Genomic DNA, 22,600 nt, shown 5'->3' with positions numbered 1-22,600 from the left:
GACAGAGAGCTGGAGGAAGTGAGGAGAGCGTCTGGGGCTTAGCTCAGCCTCTAATGGCCTAATGATGTAGAATAAAGTCATAACAGCAGCTGCGGTTGACGGATGGAAACGCTCTTCGACAGGATGCTGAAACCTTCACCCCTCTAATAGTCCAATCAAACGTCCCTGAGACCCTGCTCTCAATCACGTCCTGTAACAGCAGCCCTGCTTCCCAGCATCCACTTCATTCCCTGCAAATGTCTGATGTATGAAGTCTGATGCGTGTCATTGATCTCGTTGTCGATAGAAGAGGAGCATGCATTTGGCCAGCTCAAGTTTTTCCTGGTTTTTGTGGTTTGTTTGTTTCAGGCACGACCCCTTGTTGGTCCCAGGTCACGATCAAATGGAAACAATGGATGAGAACATAAAGAGATATGATTCGACAGGAATGTTTCACTGGTGCCCATCAAAAGACATAGAGAAGGTCATGCTGGTAAGAGACATTCAACAGAACTGAAGTTATAGGATCATATTTTATATATAGTGTTACAGTAGTTATTTTAATTTCTTTAGATTTATATATTTTCGGCTTTTATTTTAATTTTGTCAAATATGTTTGTAATTTGTTTTAATATATATATATATATATATATATTATTATTTTTTTTATAATTTTTTAATTAGTTTGAGTAATTTGATTGCCTTGGCATTTATCTGAAATAGGGTTTTTGTGTGTTTTTTTAGTTTTATTTCTTTTTTTTTTCAATAATTTTTTATTTTTTTTATTTCAGTTTTAGTGTAGTTGTTTTCAGTTTTAGTTTCAGTAATTGTAGTCCTTAAACCAAACATAAAATCACTGAAATAAAGTAAAACTTAAAGTAGTTTTAGTTATTTTGGCAGTTTCATTACTTTTAAATATTTATTAAATTTTTATGATTTATTTCAGTTTTACTTTCATTGTTTTAAACTGTAGTTTCAGTCATTTTAGTACTTCAACTTAAACTAAACAAAATGAAAAATATTAATTTGATTACTGAAATATTTACTTAAAGTATAACTGAAAGTAGTTTCAGAAAATAGTTTTTGTCTGTACAGTATCTGTTTTTTTATTCCATTTTTAGTTGTTATTTAAATTTTTCATCTTAAATAAAATTAAAATTTGAAAATGTGCCTTTTAGAACCGAAGTATATATGTTTTTGCCAGTTTTATTACTTTTTCTTTTAACAAATGTATATTCTTTAGTTAACTAATGTTAGATTAATTATTATTATTATTATTGTTATATTTTTAAAAAAATCAGTTTTTGCTTGATCATTTTTAGTTTTAGTAATTTTAGTACATCAACTTTAAATTAAAATAATTATTTCTATATAACTTGTAAAAATTCGCAGAGCTCTGTGATGATAGGAATGTTTGCTATATATATATATATATATATATATATATATATATACTGTCATCACACTGAAAGTTTTCAACATTTTATTTCAGTTAACATTTATTTTATTTCAGCAAATGTAGTAGAGTGCGTAATCATTTTAGTTTAGTTTAGTTTAGTTGTGGTTAACAGTAACTAGTGTCTGTGGTCAGTTCTCTGGTCTGTATTTCTCTCTCAGACTCGCAGCGAGGCGGCCATGACGGTTCTGAGCGGTCACGTGGTGGTGTGTATTTTCGGCGATGTGAAGTCTGCTCTGATTGGTCTGCGTAACCTGGTGATGCCTCTGAGAGCCAGTAACTTCCACTATCACGAGCTGAAGCCCATCGTGTTCGTGGGCTCTCTGGAGTATCTGAAGAGAGAGTGGGAGACACTACACAACTTCCCCAAAATCTCCATCTTACCCGTGAGCGGACGTCTGTCTGTCTGTCTGTCTGTTCAACCCATGGTGCGTTTCTGACGTGTGTGTCCTGTTCAGGGGACTCCACTGAGTCGGGCCGATCTGAGAGCCGTCAACATCAACCTGTGTGACATGTGCGTCATCCTCTCGGCCAATCAGAACAACATCGACGACGCCTCTCTGCAGGATAAGGAGTGTATTCTGGCGTCCCTCAACATCAAGTCCATGCAGTTTGATGACAGTATTGGACTCCTGCAGGCCAACTCTCAAGGTGAAGACAGTGTTGAAAGAAACATTCGAAGCCAAATTACAGGGGGGTGTAAATGACTTCAGAAAGACCGTAGTATCATTTGACTATTTCTACCCAGAGATTGGTTGCTCTGTTAGTAAAATCTGTTGACTTTAGGAATCTGTGCTGTGTTATATTCCAATGGTGACCATTCAAACATGAGGAAAAGGCACTTCTTTTGTTTTTTTCCTGAAGTTTGCAAGCCTGTAACTCAATAAGTCTTAAACATATCTTAATATCCTTTTAGATTGTAGTTAATAATAAACATTTCTTGTTATATAATAATTTTTAAGGCCCTCTATGCTTCATTCTCAGAGATACGGGGATTTCAATGTGGCTCCCTGAGTAATTTGGTTTAATTATATGGCACTCATTCATGGATATTCTATACAATTGTTTTAATAGATGAAAAGAACATTCATTTATACTTCAGACATTACGCTTTAAATTCAATAAACATCATATTTTTGTAAAGTGATCAACTTTAATTTTTTTGTTTTTGACCACTGAAAATGTGTCCAATTTACTTTTGGAGCCATATTCAGATTTTAATATCTATAGAACCGAAACATATGAAGCCAAAAAAAATTAAGAAACCAAAAGAAAAGTTTGTTCAGGCCCAAAATCTAAAAGGGTGTTAATATATATTTAATACTTCTTGAGTTACAGGACTGCAAACTTAAGAAAAAAGCTTGAAACTTGCTTTTTTCCCCCATTTTTGATTGGCCACCATTGGCATATAATGCAACAACGATTGTTAACTGGCTCCAAATCTCAGGTGGAAATGCCATTTTGATCTTCCTCTAAAGTGGATTACCCAGTAAATATTCATCCATGACATTTAATATTTTAGCATTCATCGCTATTAATGTTCATCTTTCTTGAGAAGGTCAAAAATTGGAGCTGGGGAAGTTTCTGAAACGTGGTTGATTAAACATGGAATATGTGTTTTTGTGTTGTGCTGCAGGTTTCACTCCTCCAGGAATGGATCGCTCGTCTCCAGAGAACAGTCCCGTACACGGATTGGTGCGGCAGATGTCCATAACCACCGGAGCTAACATTCCCATCATCACAGAGCTCGGTGAATTTCATGCTACACTCACATTTAAGCACAAATTAATACTTTTATTCAGCAAGGGCGCATGAAATTGATCTAAAGTTACAGTAAAGACATTTAGAATGTCACAAAAGATTTCTATTTCAAATAAATGGTGTTCGATTTCATCTGTGAATCCTGAAAGATAAAATGCATCACAACTATATTCAACATTGATATTAATCAGAAATGTTTGTTGATCAGTAAATCATCATATTTCATGATTTCTGAAGATCGTGTGACACTGAAGACTGGAGTAAAATACAGCTGTGCATAACAGAACTAAATCACAGTTTAATAGATATGAACCTAGAAAAAAGCTGTTTTAAATTATAATAATATTTCACAATATTACTGTTTTTACTGTATTTTTAATAAAATAAATGCAGACTTGGTGAGCAGAAGAAACTTCTTCCAAAAACATAAAAATAGCTTCACAGTAAAGTCCCATTAGTTAATGTTCGTTAATTCAATGATTTCTTAACAATATTTATTTGTCTTTGTTAGTTTAGGTATTATTTTAGTATCATTGAGCTACTATTGTAATTTTTAATCAATATTTTACATTTTTTAGTTTTTGTAATTTTTTTGTTTTTTTTATATTTTTATTAGTTTTTTTTAATATGTCTGTAAAGGTTTATTAGATTTAATAAACTATTTAATTATTTTATTTAACTTAATTAAAATATTAAATATAAATATTATATATTTAAATATAAATAATAATAAACGTGATGAAAATCAGAAACGTTCATATTTTTTTTTACATTTTGTTTAATTTGATTTCAAGTTAAATCTTTCATCACTTGAAATACAGTTTAGTGGTTTTACTTAAATATAATAAAGCTGATATTAGTTAATAAAAATACAACTGTTCATTGTTAATAGTTCATGTCAGCTCAGTTAAATAATATTAACAAATTCTTGTGATTTTAATAATTATTATTACTAAATGTTGAAATTAACGAAAATAAATGCTTTAAAATATTTAAAGTTTATTAGTTAACTAATGTGGAACGTTATTGTTAAAAATAGTGACCTCAAAACATTTGAGCGTAAACGGCTGTTTTAGTAACAGTAGCTGAAATAATTTTGAAGCTAGTTTCAGGGTTTAGTTGTAAAGTGCACAAGAACTACCGTATTTTTCGGACCATGAGTCGCACCTGAGTATAAGTCGCATCAGTCCAAAAATATGTCATGATGAGGGAAAAAACATATATAAGTCGCACTGGACTATAAGTCGCATTTATTTAGAACCAAGAACCAAGAGAAAACATTACCGTCTACAGCCGCGAGAGGGCGCTCTATGTTTTCAGTGTAGACTACAGGAGAACTGAGCAGCACAGAGCGCCCTCTGGCGGCTGGAGACGGTAATGTTTTCTCTTGGTTCATTTCTCTTGGTTCATTTCTCTTGGTTCATGTCAAATTAATTTTGATAAATAAGTCGCACCTGACTATAAGTCGCAGGACTAGCCAAACTATGAAAAAAAGTGCGACTTATAGTCCGGAAAATACGGTAATCGTTTGCTGCGGTGACGGGTGGTTTTGGTAACTGCTTGTTTTATGCTGCTAGCTAAAACAGACAAGGTGCTGCCCCTGGTTTCTCTGAGCCAGGACAAGAGCAGTGGGAACAACATCCCGATGATAACGGAGCTGGGTAAGAAGAGCTGACTGGTTTCTCATCCTCTGGACTGTGTTCCTGGAGCTCTTCTTCTGTTCCTCTCTGGTGTTTTCACTGTTAGCATGAGCGTTTCTGCAGCATGCTGTGAATCCCGTGTGTTTCTGTGTGGCGAGACACAGCGATGTTTCCTGTCAAACCGATCGAATCTGTCGTGTGTTCAGAAATGAGCTGTCACTCCGTTACGTGTCTCGGACAGGACACACAAAGACTCAGGGTCCGAAATTAACCTCTTTCCACTTCTGCCAAACATGTTCTGGCCATAAATGTTTTTCACTGACCATGAAACTACACTTTGAATTGTTTTTATTTATTGTTTTGAATTAGTTTAATTGTTTCTATTTTAATTTAAGTAATTTCTAGCCATAAATGTTTTTTACTGACAATGAAACTGCCCTTTGCATTATTATTTTTTTTTATTTGTGTCTGGAATAGTTTTTTATTTTTAGATTTCTATGTAATTTTTTGTTTTTGTTAGTTTTATTACTTTAAAAAGGTCCCATATTGTACACATTTCTTGAGTTTTATTTTAGGGTTTGATGTCCTTGAGAATATATATTCATGGTATAATTACCAAAAACCATTTCATTATATTTTTCCAGCTCCTTTCTCAGGCAGTCTGCTAAGAACAGGTAGATTTTAGCTTGTCTAATTAATATTCATGAGCCTCTCTTCTGATTGGCCTGTTATTTTCTGAGTGACACATTGACAGGCTAATCACAGGTAACTAGGGTCAGAGCAAAACAAAGGGGAAACTGGAGGAGACCCACACAAACCAGCACAGTTTCGGCTAAGTAAGGAGTTTAAGTCTCTGGGGTATATTTGTAGCCATAGCCAAAAAAAAAAAAAAAAAAAACGTTGTATGGGTAAAAATTATAACATTTTCTTTAATGCCAAAAATCATTAGGATATTAAGTAAAGATAATGTTCCATGAATATATTTTGTAAATTTCCTACCATAAATATATCAAAAAGTAATTTTTGATTAGTAATATGCATGGCTATGAATTCATTTGGACAAGTCTAAAGGACTTTTCTTTTTTTTTTTCTTTTTTTTTAGTATTTAGATTTTTTTTTTGCACCCTCAGATTCCAGATTTTGAAATAGTTGTATCTCTGCCAAATATTTTTGGATCCTAATAAATCAATGGAAAGCTTATTTATTCAACTTTCAGATAATGTATATATCTCAAAATCTCAAGTGATACTTACCTTCAGACATAAAAAAGGATGCCACTAAACAAATATATTAAAAAATATATATATATATTTTCTTTATGTTGTTTCTACATTATTTTGAAAATTGAATGTGAAATTATTGCAATATTAAAGTATATTTAAAAACTTCCATATTTGGTGGGATTAATCACAATTAATTTCAGAGAAAAATGTGCAATTAATTAGTAAAAGTTGATTAATAGATTGACAGCACTAATATATATATATATAAAGTGATCTTTAGTTTTAATATTTTTTTTAATTTTATTTTAGTAATTATAGTTCTACAATTTACAATGTTACAATAATCACGTGTTGCATCTTAACATTTGACTGCAAATAGATTTCTTAGTAAATATACCAGGGAGTTAATTTCATTTTATTTATTTGTCAAATCCTGTTTTGACGTTGCATTTTTTTTTTTTTTTTTTATTCAAAGCAACTTTAAGGCAGTGCAACACATTCTATAAATTTAACTCATTAAAAATGTTATTTTATATAGTTTTTATAATGTTTCATTTCAGTTTTACTTTTAGCTATTTTTGTACATCATGTTAAGCTGAATGAAATTGCGAAATGTTGCTTTTGGAAACTAGCTAAAATTAAACATGTTTATTATTTTTTTATTTATTTCAAGTTTATTACATTATTTTTGTTTTGTTTTGTTTTAAGTAACTATAATTGCTCAGCTTTTTTCATGTTTTATCAGAAAGACCCATTAATACATATCATCCCATTCCATTTCTGCTTAAAGGCCTGAAGAAAAAACTTCATCTTAATAAACTTAAAAATTAAAAAAGTCCCTCGTTTGCTGCTGAAAGTGTTAATTTTTGACCCTGTATTGTCCTGTTATTTTCTGCGAATATTCTTTACTAAAACTCGTTAAGTGAAACACATTCCTAACAAACAGTGTGTGTGTGTGTGTGTCTGCAGTGAACGACTCAAACGTCCAGTTTCTGGACCAGGATGATGACGATGACCCCGACACGGAGCTGTACCTCACGCAGCCGTTCGCCTGTGGGACAGCGTTCGCCGTCAGTGTGCTGGATTCATTAATGAGTGCCGTAAGTGAACCCAAACCCAGCCGCGTCAGGTCTCAGCACCGTCCCTCACCTGTAACACTCCTCTCCGTCTCTCTCAGACGTACTTCAATGACAATATTCTGACTCTGATCCGGACGCTGGTGACCGGTGGAGCGACGCCGGAGCTGGAGGGTCTGCTGGCGGAGGAGAACGCACTGCGTGGAGGATACAGCACACCGCAGACACTGGCCAACAGAGACCGATGCCGCGTGGCACAGCTGGCGCTTTACGACGGACCCTTCGCTGATCTCGGGGTGAGGCCCACATCTGCGACTCCTTCATATTAGTCAAGTCTAACCCTCTGGAGCTGCTCGCGCGGTGCCCAAAAAATGCTCAATTTCAGATCGTAAAACATCTATATTTTAGTTTGTAGAGGAATTTATGGCACTATATGGAATAGTTCAGATCTATTTATTATACTTATTAACCACTTTTTGAGCATAGACCTGAAAATGAAATTTCCGACTTGAACTCGTAACCAAACTCCAATTTAAATGTGAACATCTTGAATGCTCTGGAGCACAGATTTAAGTCAAGGAGACACAGATTATAAAAGTGGAACTATAAAAAAGTTATAGAAGTTTTTGTTTATTATGAAAATGTAAACTTTTATATGAAACATGTATTTTCTGAAATATGTTTTACTGTAAAATTGAGAAAATCAAAGCCATATAACTAAACAAGTTGTGATCCGAATTTGAACTTGATATCGTTAATTTTTTTCTTACTTTCAGTAAAATTTTGTTTGAGTGCAGTACCAGATGTTTCTACTAAGTGTAATTCACTTTCTATTATTTTGTGTGTGTGTGTGTATGTGTGTGTGTGAGTGTGCGCGTTTTCAAAGCAAGTAGCAAGAACTTTAACTCTCCATTAACCATTTTTTACTGAAAATTGTTCCCTATTTTTCTTTTTTGACATCATTGGAATGGTACGAAACAAGTTTAAGTTTTTGCTAACACACACACACACACACACAAATGATCAACATAATTTGAAAATGTTAAATGATCCTGAAAAAAAACCCCACAACTGTAGTTTTCGCAGTCATAAATGACCACGTTGGAAATAAATGGGAATTAAATCTAACTGAAAGCTAATTTTTACCGATATCAACCTCAAATTTGGAACACAACTTTTTTTTTATATATGACTTTGATTTTCTCAGTTTAAGAGTAAAGCATGTTTTGGAAAACATGTATTTTATTAAAAATGTAAATAAATACACACACACACACACACACACACACACACACAAATATATATATATACACACAACAGCACTTGAAAGTTTGGAGGCCTGAGAGTCAAATACTTATACTGTTTGAATCTATTATATTAAATGTCTTTAAACCATATAATGTTTAGGCCTGCTTGTGTTTTCAGGATGGGGGATGTTATGGGGATTTATTCTGTAAAGCGTTGAAGACGTACAACATGTTGTGCTTTGGGATCTACCGATTAAGAGACGCACATCTGGGAGCACCCAGCCAGTGCAACAAACGGTGAGTGGACCAGCTTTAGAAAAGCTCGAATTTGATATAAAGGAGCTAAAACTAACCTTTACCAGGTTCCTTTTATCTACTTTGGGACTCAGTTTGGGGTTGGTGCGATTCAATTTTTTAAAATGTTTTTGAAAGTCTCTTGTGCTCACCCAAATTGTGTGTATTTGATGAAAAATACAGTAAAATTGTGAAATATAATTGCGATTTAAAGCAGCTTTTTCTGTGTGAATCTGTGTTAAAGTGTAATTTATTTCTGTGATGCTCCGCTGTATTTTCAGCATCATTCCTCCAGTCTTCAGTGTCACATGATCTTCAGAAATCAGAATAATATGATGATTTACTGCTCGAGAAACATTTCTGATTATCATCAGTGTTGAACACAGTTGTGCTGCTCAATATTTTGTGGAAACTGTGATGCATTTTATTTTACACACATACACAGATAAATCAAAAGTTTATTTCATTTACAGTATTTGAAATATAATTTTTTAAATGATGTAAAACATTTTTTTTAGAATAGAGAAAAACCTGTATAATTCACTCAATTGCAGATATATAAAATAAACGAACAATGCATGCTCAAAATACAAAAAAATAATCAAATATAAAGGTCATGGTTAATAAAATGCATTAATGAATAATCTGAAATATTATGTCAATAAAAATATGAGAAACTCAATAAGTAGTATTAATAAATAATATAGCATTTTCTTATCATATAAATTGTATTGAAAATGTAAACAAACTTTTAATACTTGAATGCTGTATTAATTTCTTTATATATGTGTGTGTGTGTGTGTGTGTATACAGTATATATATAGCAACACTAATTGAGCTTTTCAGTAGATTGTTTGTAACTGTGTCGTTTCCATACTCAGGTTAAATTAAACTCTCACTTTCTCTCAGTGCTGTGTACGTTTGTTTCTCTCGCGACAGATACGTGATCACGAATCCTCCGTACGTCTTCGAGCTGGTGCCTACAGATCTGATCTTCTGCCTGATGCAGTTCGACCACAACGCCGGCCAGACGCGCTCCAACCTGTCGTCTCACTCCACCTACTGCCCGAGCAAGAAGAGCCCGTCCACCCTCTCCATCCCCTCATCCGCCCGGCCGGGACGCAGCCGGAGCCGAGACCCGCGCGACAAACAGAAGTACGTTCCTCTGTGACGTTCCTCAGTGGCGTTGAGCTGTGCCTGTGCACACGTTTGTGTGTGTGTGTGTGTGTGTGATGCCTGACATCACCGACACATCCTTACACTTCGGTTTCACAAACACAAATCCCGGACTTAAGTTTTTTACACGTATCAAATGTTTACTTCGTACAGCATCTTTAACACACTAGAAGCTGAATCTGTATAAAGCACCGGCCGGCGTTTACACCACAAACCATGGTTTTGTTGAGCATCAGTACGTCTTACAAGGGTAACACTGTGTTGGGTTAATGAATCAGTTTTACCATTTTGCACTTTAACTGCACTTTAATCCTACATTTTGACAAACGCTTGTGTGTTTCATCATCGCATCACGCCTCTGTGCTTCTACATCCTGGTATTCCTCATATAACACAGCTGCTGTCTCATGTTACCCACCTACAGTGGCTCCAAACGTCTGACGGCTTGCATTTTTAGTTGATTAAAAAAATTACAATACTTTTAATAAATTTAATAAAATGCATTATTTTTTTTTTTACAATTTGGATTTACTTATTTTTTAATCGCAGAGCAAATACATTTTAGATTCACAATTAGATTCACAATATGCAAATGATGTAAAACAAATGTTTTGTGGATTTTAGGAATAGAGAAAAATCTGTAAAATTCGATCAATCCCTCCCCCCCCCAAAAAAAAATAAAAAAAATAGTAAAAAGTCCATAAAAATATTATTAAAATATCTTATAAATTGCAGTGAAAATTAAAAAAAACTTGAATATATATATATATATATATATATATATATATATATATATATATATATATATATATAATTTTTTTTTTTTTTTTTTTTTTTTTTTTGCAATTTGTGATTTATATTAGGAACAATTTGTAAGGAGTAGAGAAAAATCCATATAATTCATTCAATTTCAAAACATAAAATAAATGAACAATACGTACTAGAAAACATACAAAATACAAAACAAATGCATCAAATATAAAGGACATGGACAATGGATAAAGTACTGGAGATATAGTTTATTTTATGTTTGCATTTTCAAAATGTATAATATTAATAATTAATATGACATTTTGTGATCACATGAATTGCAGTGAAAATTCATTATTATTTTTTCAACTCAAATGATGTAAAAAAAAAAAGATTTTTGGAATAGAGAAAAATTGGTAAAAATGTATAAACCACAGATACATAAAATAAGTAATTCATTAAAGAAGAAATTAAATTTTCTGATATAAATTGCAGTGAAAAATGTAAGAAACTTGAATGTTTTTTTTTTCTCTTTGAAATTATTTTTATTATTATTATTTTTAGATTCACGGCTCAAATGATGGATGGATTCTTGAAATTGTTACAAATCTGTATAATTCGCTAAATTGTGAATAAATAAATAAATGAGCAACGAATACTCAAAATAAGCAAAAAATGTAAAACAAATGCACCAAATATAAAGAACACGATGGATAAAGTATGTATTGTAATTGAACAAAATCAGCATCCGGTCAATGTCACAAAACATAAGATAAGTGAACTATTGAAAAAATATTACTTTTTAGATTTTATTTACATTTTTGCAAAAAAAATGTCTGTTTTCTCAGATATTTGGACCCACTGTACTTACACATCATTATATATGTGCTCCTAAAGAATGTTAGTATTTTTCAAATGTTTCACACATTCACTGCCTTCTTGAGATGACTGAGAGTTTAATCACATCAGCCTTGACAGAAACGCATGGCATACGCACGAAAAGACACGTTTACGAGCCGCTGCTGGACGTCTGTGAAACAAAGGCTAATCGTCAGCGCTCATTCCTTCCTGACGGGTTCATTGTGATTTAGAAACTCAAACTGAAATGAAGCCAATGGAAACACACTGATTGAAACACCCAGTCCTCATGCTGGGTTAATGGGATTTCCGCAGACATTTCTGTGCTTGAAAAGAGTCATTTGACAAATGTTTTATCTTCCATTACAAATATTTTCCATATTGCTAAGGCTGTTAAACTCTAATGGACTGAACTTGATGTCCTGTTTGGTTGGTACAACTCACTTCATAATTGAAAAGGTTGCGATGCTGCAAGAATAAAGCTGTTTGATGAGCTTTTGCAAAGAAGCAGCAGGACATTTGTTTGCTTTCGGGTTAATTCACCTTCATTGCTATAGTAAGACACTTACACCAAAGTTTTGATTCTCTAAATATCAAGTGTAAGAGATTTTTCATATATGATTCTAATGAACTAGTGTATGCCATATCTTAAACATAATAAAAGTATTTTTTTTCTGTATTGATGATGTGAAGTCTTTGCTTTTAAAACACTTAGAGCATCTGCCGTCCACCTCATTTTCACTGATAATATTTTTTTTATTATTTAAATGTTTTTATTTTAATTGTATTATTTATAATTATTAACCTTTTGTTGTTGTTTTATGAATTTATCAATTATTTTCCAAACTTAAATACAAATGCATTTAATACATGTTTATATATATATATAATTTTATTTAATATTTTTGCACAATTTCTCTTTTTAATTCTTTTATTCAATGTAATTATAATAATAATTATATGATTATTTAAATTTTTTTTAAATACAATTTTTTTAAACCTAAAGTACATCTACATTTGTAAATAATTGCATATTTTAATTTGATAATTTTAACATTTTTAGTTTTTAATTAATAATTATAATTAATCTAATTAATATGATCAATTTGTAATTATTTAATATTTTTTATAAATGTATAACTTTTTTAAAACTCAATTACAAATACATTTGCAAATATTATTGCATTTTTATTTTATAATTTAATTTTAGTTTGTATTTTATTATTTTAGTAGTTTAAAGTAATTATTATAATTATTAAATTATTCTATAATTATAAAAAAAATTATAACTATTTTTTTCAACTAAGTATAATTTTTGATTTTATGATTTTAATTGTAATAAATATATTTGTTTTTTTTGTAAATTGCAAAATTTTAATCTTATGCACAAATGTAAATAAATATACATGTCTGTGTGTGAAAACAAGATGACTGAGTTTCCTTAGAAAATCAGGATGTTTGAACTTACTTCATTTGCTCTGTCTTTAAAGTGTGCCCAGGACGAATAGAGCAGTTTCAGGTATGGAACTAAATGCATGTCAGTACTGCAACCATCTCTCATAATTCAGATGGTTATGAGTTCAAAAGTGCATTGAATCCATCATGCCAGCATTAATTCTTTGCTTTCTGACTGAAAGCAAAGCAGCTTTGGGCCGTTCTGGTTGTTTTGCTGAAGGTCATCTCTGCCGTGCATGCGTCTCTGGATTCAGGGCTCTGCATTAGTTCAGTAGCTGTCTTGATCTCTTGATATCTATGATCTTACTTAACATTGAGAATGCTTTTACCATTGCATCCGTCTGTAGAGATTCAGCTCGCGTGTCTACATACTATGTAGTATGCATGGTTTTGGTTTCCAAATTTATGAGCATGATTAAAACTAAATCATTTGAAAAATCTATTTACAATACAAATGATCTGGACTTCACCAAAAAAAGAAAAACTTATTTTGCATTTAAATAATAATTAAGAAAAAAACTGTCTTACACACAGCAATATATAAATTAATAAAAAATACAAAAAAATATTGCTGAAACTTTTCTGGTGAAGTCGCTGGAGAAACTGCTCGTTTGTTTGTTTTGTCTTGCTTTTTTATTTTAGTATTTTTTTTTTTTTACCAAATATTACATTTGTTGAATTGTACCAAAATATCCCGTCTTGATGACTTCACTTATGACTTTTTGTTTTTAACTGATTAACTTGTATTTACTGGTATATTAAGTGTTAAATGACATATTTGCATTTAAATAATAATAATTAAGAAAATTAAGTCGTTATAACGAGAAAACAACTTTGGTTATGTCGAAATCACGAGAAAAATAAGTCGTTATAACGAGAAAACAACTTTTGTTATGTCGAGATCCCGAGAAAAAAGTCGTTATAACGAGAAAGCAACTTTGATTATGTTGAGATCACAAGAAAAATAAGTCGTTATAACGAGAAAGCAACTTTGGTTATGTCGAGATCCCGAGAAAAATAAGTCGTTATAACGAGAAAGCAACTTTGATGCTGTCGGGATCACGAGAAAAATAAGTCTTTATAACGAGAAAGCAACTTTGGTTATGTCGAGATCCCGAGAAAATTAAGTCGTTATAACGAGAAAGCAATTTTGGTTATGTCTAGATCACAAGAAAAATAAGTCTTTTTAACGAGAACAACAACTTTGGTTATGTCGAGATCCCGAGAAAAATAAGTCGTTATAACGAGAAAGCAACTTTGATGCTGTCGGGATCACGAGAAAATTAAGTCGTTATAACGAGAAAGCAACTTTGGTTATGTCGAGATCCCGAGAAAAATAAGTCGTTATAACGAGAAAACAACTTTTGTTATGTCGAGATCACGAGAAAATTAAGTCATTATAATAAGAAAGGAACTTTGGTTATGTCAAGATCCCGAGAAAAAAGTCGTTATAACGAGAAAGCAACTTTGGTTATGTTGAGATCACAAGAAAAATAAGTCGTTATAACGAGAAAGCAACTTTGGTTATGTCGAGATCCCGAGAAAAATAAGTCGTTATAACGAGAAAACAACTTTTGTTATGTCGAGATCACGAGAAAATTAAGTCGTTATAACGAGAAAACAACTTTTGTTATGTCGAGATCACGAGAAAAATAAGTCGTTATAACGAGAAAACAACTTTGGTTATGTCGAAATCACGAGAAAAATAAGTCGTTATAACGAGAAAACAACTTTTGTTATGTCGAGATCCCGAGAAAAAAGTCGTTATAACGAGAAAGCAACTTTGATTATGTTGAGATCACAAGAAAAATAAGTCGTTATAACGAGAAAGCAACTTTGGTTATGTCGAGATCCCGAGAAAAATAAGTCGTTATAACGAGAAAGCAACTTTGATGCTGTCGGGATCACGAGAAAAATAAGTCTTTATAACGAGAAAGCAACTTTGGTTATGTCGAGATCCCGAGAAAATTAAGTCGTTATAACGAGAAAGCAATTTTGGTTATGTCTAGATCACAAGAAAAATAAGTCTTTTTAACGAGAACAACAACTTTGGTTATGTCGAGATCCCGAGAAAAATAAGTCGTTATAACGAGAAAGCAACTTTGATGCTGTCGGGATCACGAGAAAATTAAGTCGTTATAACGAGAAAGCAACTTTGGTTATGTCGAGATCCCGAGAAAAATAAGTCGTTATAACGAGAAAACAACTTTTGTTATGTCGAGATCACGAGAAAATTAAGTCATTATAATAAGAAAGGAACTTTGGTTATGTCAAGATCCCGAGAAAAAAGTCGTTATAACGAGAAAGCAACTTTGGTTATGTCGAGATCACGAGAAAAATAAGTCGTTATAACGAGAAAACAACTTTGGTTATGTCGAGATCCCGAGAAAATTAAGTCATTATAACGAGAAAGCAATTTTGGTTATGTCTAGATCACAAGAAAAATAAGTCATTATAACGAGAACAACAACTTTGATGCTGTCGAGATCACGAGAAAATTAAGTCGTTATAACGAGAAAGCAACTTTGGTTATGTCGAGATCCCGAGAAAAATAAGTCGTTATAACGAGAAAGCAACTTTGATGCTGTCGAGATCACGAGAAAATTAAGTCGTTATAACGAGAAAGCAACTTTGGTTATGTCCAGATCCCGAGAAAAATAAGTCGTTATAACGAGAAAGCAACTTTGATGCTGTCGGGATCACGAGAAAATTAAGTCGTTATAACGAGAAAGCAACTTTGGTTATGTCGAAATAATGACACAATTAAGTCGTTACAATGAGAAAACAAAAAGGAAAAAATTTATAATGCATGGCTGCTTAGAACTTCAATAGCTTATTTTATTTCAAGTAACAAACATTTTTATGGTTTTATTTTAGTTATCGATAATAACCCTGCTCTGAATGCAACATGTACTTATGAACTGAAACATTTCAAAACTCCTCAGTGTATGAGACAGAGCTTGCATATGTAACGTTTGCTTTCACTCACTTGTGTAGCTCAAGCCTCAGGCGTGCAGTAAATGATGTCAAATTCTGCAGATAAAAACTGGTACACAGATGAACCCGAGAACTGCTTCCCAAGAAACACGCAAAGCAAACACACCAACACACACGCAGCCAATCAGATCAATCAGTACAAATCCACCAGCAGCATCATCCAGCCAATCAGAGAAGTGGAGGAGGAGCCTTGAGATGACATCATCCACACACAGACTGAATCCTCGCTGGAAATCAATCAGAGATGGAGCTCAGTGGTTCTCAACTAGTTTTGCTGCTGAAGATCAAATGGTGAACCAACACTGTTTATCATAAAGATGAAATTCTGATGGTTTCATGATTCTAGCAGCCAATAATTTGCACAAAACTTATTTTTGCTGCCATTTAACCCGTTTTGAATGTCTTGGATGTACACGAAAACATTTCCACTTCAACCTGAAGACTTAAAATCAGTTGCCTTAATCTCATCTAACCTCCAAAATGAAATTTAAGTGAAATTAGTTAAATGATTCAGATCGATGAGCCATTGCAGGATAATAAAAAAAAAATCTGAAATTTAAAGTTTATTCAAGTAAAATGAATTGACTTTGTTTGAAAACTTTTCAGAGTAATATTAATGTTGTTTTATTAGAAGTTTTTGAGCAATCGTGAGTTACAAAGTCAAAATAATTTAAATTACATTTATTTCAGTGACGTTAATACTGGAAATTATCAGATAATATATTCTTATAAATTCTATACAATTATATATTCAGATGACTTCTAATCAGTATTGATAATAATATATTTAGCTTTTTTATCTTAATTTTAAATTTCAATTAATGATTTTCATTTTTTTTATTAATCTAAAAGTGGTAAATGCATGATAATAACATGGTTATATTAAACACTGATTTCACATTTGCTCATTAATGAGAAGTTTTGGATCAGATACAATATGGCTTCAGTTAAAAAATATGACGTTTTGACTGTTTTATAAAGCAATGATTCTTGTAATCGCATACAGATATGAAAATAAGATTGTAATGCATTTTGATGGGTAAATAAGGGAAAAAACATTGCCATACCTTATTGATTATATATATATATATATATATATAAATTTTTTTTTACTGTGTATTTTTGTTCATCGTTGAGAGCCACTCATACAATCTTGGATTGTGTGCATTTCATTACCTGTATCAAGCATTGTTTTCCTTACTGTCCATGACTTGAAAAGCATATTTTCATATAAGTCAGAATAAATCAGAATCGCTAAATAGAGTGTTATGAATATAGAAGAGATGAGCGTAGAATGTACTGCACTGTAGAAGACAGAACTCTCCTCTAACTGAGCTAAATATGTATGAAGTTTTCCTAGCCGTTAGCAGACACATCATTGGATTTGCATTACTCTATTCTAACTCTACAGCATGAAGTTGTCATTATTGATGGGAAATCAGCCAAAGAGCATCAGTGTTTGGTCTGGTTAGAGGTCACAGGTCGCACAGAGCGGGCGCAGGTCCTCCCTCGGTCCGGCTCGGGATTGGCGACAGAATCCGAAACCAATCCTTCAAACCTAGAAAACATAAACTACGATTATAGCTGGATCTAATGGCAGCTTCGCCGTGTTCTCGTACCAATGATTATGCACTGTAGCAATAAATATGCATCTGTTGTTTTGATAACTGTGCATTGTATTGGGTTTTACAGTACCTCAATAATGCATTGTGAGGTTTAATCAGCTTCGTGTTACTGATATGAGGATGGAAGTTAAAGTTCATAGCCTGTAAAATCTTCAACGTCTTTTGGGAACAATGAAATGCATTCCAGCTTGTGCAGTGTTTCTTCAGCTCTTTGCTTTGAATCTGAGCTTTTTACTGTTAATAACTAAGTGCTGTAAATCATTTTATATGCATTTATCTGTTGCCTTGAGCTTCTGTTCACTTCTTCAGTCATTCCAGTGTTGCATATTAAACTGATCAGGTTTAACGTGTGCTTGATTTATATATGCGCCGTCACATGAGCCTTAACAGAGCTGATCTGAGATCAGCAGAGCCGGACTCGAGGAAGGACCCGCAAAAGACCCGCTCCAGCGAAAACAGTGGCCGTAAAATCAAAAACAACAAAAATCATGCAACCAAGTTCAATATTTAAAGACTGGATGACTGAAAAGTGGCATGAATTTGTTCAAGGTGTTTGATTAGTACATGTATAATTTTAGTGATTCACACAAGCAGAAGTATTTAAATGAAAATGTCTTAAGCACTAAGTGCGAATCATGTGCTTTAATATGTTGAATGCCAAGAGAAATGAGAGATCATCTTGTGTGCTGCTGGAGTATTTAACATGATATACATGCAGATATAAATGCAATATATTATAATGTACAAACGGCTGTAAATAAAGTGTACATGATTTTATTTTGTATTTTCACAGAATAAATATGGATGTATTCGTGTTGGTAACTGTGTAGTTATTCAACTATTTTATTCATCTATAGACAGCATCTGTACATATCTGAGTGAAATAAATCACCTATAAATTGTGCACTGTAAATGCATTTAATAAATAAATAAATATTAGGTGATATAAATAAATATTAAGTGATATATATATAAAAGATATATTCAATTTAATAATAAAAAAATATTATAATACATATTAAGTGTTCAATTAAAAAATAAATTTCATGCAATAAATAAAATGAATACAAAAAAAATAAAAAATAAAAATAAAAAACAAATGAATGAATGAAATTAAATAAAAATTGGAAAAATTATAATATAGTTCATAAAGTTTTATGCTTTAGCAAGTAAAAAATAAATCTGCTTATAAAACAAAACTCTTGTACAAATCGAATTAATTAGTCTTTAAAAAAGTCATTTTGAGCCACATGAAATTAGAATAAAACACTATATGGAGGGGAAATGTTTAACAGCCATAAAAATGTCACAATGAATTTTTTTTATTAATATATATATATATATATATATATATATATATATATATATATATATTTTTTTTTTTTTTTTTTTTTTTTTTTTCATAATATATATTGTTTTATTTATGAAAAAAAGATATATAAAAAGTATATAAAAAAGAAGATATATGATATAATGTTTATTAAATTTTAAAACTGATTTTGGTCTGAAATATGCCTTTCACGTGTTCTTGACAGGTTTCAGGACAGGTTACTCTTTTCAAAACAAACAAAAAGAATTTTAATTTGCACAATAATTCAATCCTGATCCCGTCCAATCAGCATCCTGCGCCTCAACCGGAATCCTGCATCAGCACCGCGGCAATCATGGTCTCCATGGCGACGGGATGCTCTCCATCCATCAGTGGCAGTCCAGTTAACAGATCCTGTTTACTGCTCATTACAGAGTGTCCGGCTTGATTAAGCGGCCTGCACCTCGTGTCAATACAGCCGTCGTCAGTCTGAGATCTTAACAACTGCTTCATAGCCATTAGTCGAACAGACCCTGAAACCAGCGACCTCTGGGCTCCAGCATCTGACAAGAACGGACAAACCTTTATCCTCCTGATAAGAGAACCATGGTTCATTTAGTGGATCTGATAATGCAGGAAAACGCTAACGAAGCACAGCAGAGGAGACTGTGTCCTGACATCCATCTCAACCACATGAAGCCACATTAACACAGAGCTCTGCTGTTCCTCAGAGGTTTCTCTTTAATATCTAAAGACACTTACATTAAATATTAAATAAGAAATTATCAACTTTATCTCGGCTGTTTCCTCTTAAAGCGACAGTACGCTCAAAAATGAAATGCTGTCATTTACTCACCCTCGTGTCGATCCAAACTTGTATTAATAAAGCTATTCTTACATTTGATTATATATAAAAGAGTCTTTCTTATCATAAGGTGAAAGTTATAGCTGTGCCCTGCAGCGATAGAAACCCCTGACGGCTGAGTGATTCTGTTCTCAGAGCCAAAGGACATCCATCCATTTTACAAGACATCAAAAATAGATTTCATGGTTTACAAGATGTTAAAATGCCAGCAAGCTGAGAGTGCTTTCAGAAAACGTACTCATAAAACTCAACTCCAGTAAACAGAGATGTAGCATGAACTCTATTAGACTTATATAGGGGTATTTATAGCTGTTTTTTTGGCTAACATTTATAAAAAGCAACACACACAATCACTGTATGATGTTATGTAAATATAAAAAAGATTTAATGATGCAAAATGATTGACGCAAAATGCAATGAAATGCAAAATGACAGAAAACGTACATTTAAAAATATATATATATTTTTTAAATGCAGTAACTATTTTTATTTTTACATTTTCGTATTAAAAAGAGATTTTAAACTGCAAAATGACCATGTTTTAATTTTTTAAGTTCAAAAAAAAAAAAAGACCCAAAAAGGTGTAAAAATTACCCTAATTTTCAAAATTTTTCAATTTTCTTATCAAAAACAAAAACACTAAGAAATGCAAAGTCACTACTTTTTCCAGTTTTAAAACTATATAACCGAGTCACTGTTAATGAATAAAGAGGGAAGAAATATCAAAAACAATACAAAGTTTAGGTGAACAATGTCTAATGATCTCAAAACATATACATGTTTTAACTGAATTAAGACCGTGCATCATTCAGAACTGACAATGACTTTAAATTAAGACTTAATTCCTGGATTTTAATTCAAATTTGAAAATAAAAGGGAATGGAATTCAAACAAATTCAGATTAGTTCTTTAAGTGCCACGTTTAAGTTTTATACAGTATGATTTACCCATAAACCATACAAAGAAAATATGGGGTACTTCCAGAAACATTACATTATAAAATGAATAACCACTGTTTGAAATGCTACCTATAGAAATGTGTATTTACTTGATATATTTAACTTTCATTTAGCATTCCTTTTCCAGAATTCCCAAATTTAGCACAAATGAAGCCAAACATCAAGCCCTTGTGAAGTTTTGAAGTTTCTGTTGTTGTTGTTGTGTGATTTTATCTTTACATCGTTCTTGTGGCGTGTGACACATTTAATTCAAATTCGGAACATAAAACTCAACAGTGCAGCATACAAATGACATACATAGAGTATAGTGAAGATACGTCCATGCATTTGTACTTTTAAAGTTGGTGATTTGAGACTAAGCTTCTTCTGTTGCAGTAGATTCGCCTCCAGACAGGTAAAAGCGCTCGTGACACCACCTAGTGACAGGAGTGTGTCATGAACATTCAGAAATACACAATAACCTAGGCACAATTAATAAATAAACAAGCATTTAAAGGAATATTTAACTGCAAATTAAATTGAGATAAAAATGGATTTACTTTCTTGATAGATGTCATTTATTTTGCACAATTGACAAGTACAAATTGTCAATATATATAATAATATATATACACATATATACATATATACACATATATATACACATATATATACACATATATATGCAGATATATACATTTGTATTTTTTAAATAGATTTTCAATAAATATCTAAAAAGGCAAAAAAAAAAAATTTAGGTAGAGAATATATTTACATGAATATATTTCAAAACATATTTTAGCAAATATGTTTTTTGACTATATATATATATATATATATATATATATATATATATATATATATATATATATATATATATGTTTACAATAGTGCCAAAAATTTTGATTATGTATTTATTATATTATAATATTTTGGATTTATATATATATATATATATATATATATATATATATATATAGTAATTTTTTTACTTTCTTTTTTGTCACATGGGACTGAAGTCATCAATCTTGCGTCCATGTCACAATGCTTTACTGTCTATACATTTCTCATTCCCCAGATCCATCTCTCGATGACATGTTTGCATTATATTACATTCCATATTTTTGTGTTTGTTCCTCTCAGTTCCTTTTAGGATGCGTTACACGCGTCCAGATCAAATGAAGCTCTTGCAGGGTGAAAAATGAGAGAGGTTGAGCTGCGGATGGAAAGTATTGTGGTATGTAAGCTGATGCTGGTCTTCTGCAAGCGTGCTTCACTTCCACAACGATCCGTGGCATTCATTCCCGCATTATTGATGGAGTCAGGCAGAAATCGCCAGCTCAGCTCACCAGATCGGTCAAATCACATCTGATCATCACAGCCATCAGTTCCACACGTACTGATCCGCAGCTGATGCTTAATGACTGGATGGATGGCATTCACAACTCCTGAACTGTTAATATGGATGATGTGAACTCTATAGTCCTTGGACGAGACACTGTAAAATACAGGAACAGATTGGCACTTGATATAATGTAGTTCTGAAATGATTATATTCATATCATAGTAGTATATCACTAACAAAATGTAAATTTGAATCTAAAAATAGATATGCTAAATTATTCTAATTTATCCAAAATGCAAAAAAAAAAAAAAAAAATGCAAAGTGATTTTCCAATTAAAAAACTCTCTAAAATGCAAGATGACTTTAATTTTCATTTTTAAGTTATAATTAAATTGACTGATTTTCTGATTAAAAAAATAATAATTTTACTTTAGAAAAAATAATTATAAAAAAAATAGCCCACATTTTACTATTTTCTGCTAAAATAAATGCAGTGAGCATTTTTTATTATCTAATTCATAAAGACTCTAAAAATGCTAAATTAATTTTACAATTTAAAAATAATTCTTTTTTTTCTGTACAGTTTTCTAATTAAAACAGACTGCAA

At 32.0% G+C, this 22,600-nt stretch overlaps 1 protein-coding gene across 5 annotated transcripts in view; it reads left to right on the top strand.

The window, feature by feature from the left end:
• LOC128025546 (calcium-activated potassium channel subunit alpha-1) overlaps positions 1-18,358 on the top strand; it is a 79,286-nt gene extending 60,928 nt beyond the window's left edge. For all 5 annotated transcript variants that reach the window (XM_052611995.1, XM_052611997.1, XM_052611999.1 and 2 more), the window contains 11 exons: positions 349-472; positions 1,597-1,821; positions 1,894-2,086; positions 3,072-3,185; positions 4,774-4,857; positions 7,029-7,159; positions 7,237-7,431; positions 8,561-8,679; positions 9,616-9,831; positions 12,950-12,978; positions 15,954-18,358. In XM_052611995.1, coding sequence (XP_052467955.1) covers positions 349-472; positions 1,597-1,821; positions 1,894-2,086; positions 3,072-3,185; positions 4,774-4,857; positions 7,029-7,159; positions 7,237-7,431; positions 8,561-8,679; positions 9,616-9,831; positions 12,950-12,978; positions 15,954-16,105 — 1,582 coding nt within the window. In that variant the 3' untranslated portion in view covers positions 16,106-18,358. The remainder of the gene's footprint in view (positions 1-348; positions 473-1,596; positions 1,822-1,893; positions 2,087-3,071; positions 3,186-4,773; positions 4,858-7,028; positions 7,160-7,236; positions 7,432-8,560; positions 8,680-9,615; positions 9,832-12,949; positions 12,979-15,953) is intronic.
• Positions 18,359-22,600: the final 4,242 nt, after the last annotated feature.

This window comes from Carassius gibelio, chromosome A12 (genome assembly GCF_023724105.1).
Source record: "Carassius gibelio isolate Cgi1373 ecotype wild population from Czech Republic chromosome A12, carGib1.2-hapl.c, whole genome shotgun sequence".
Lineage (NCBI taxonomy): Eukaryota > Metazoa > Chordata > Actinopteri > Cypriniformes > Cyprinidae > Carassius > Carassius gibelio.
This window is presented reverse-complemented; position numbering and strand designations above follow the sequence as displayed.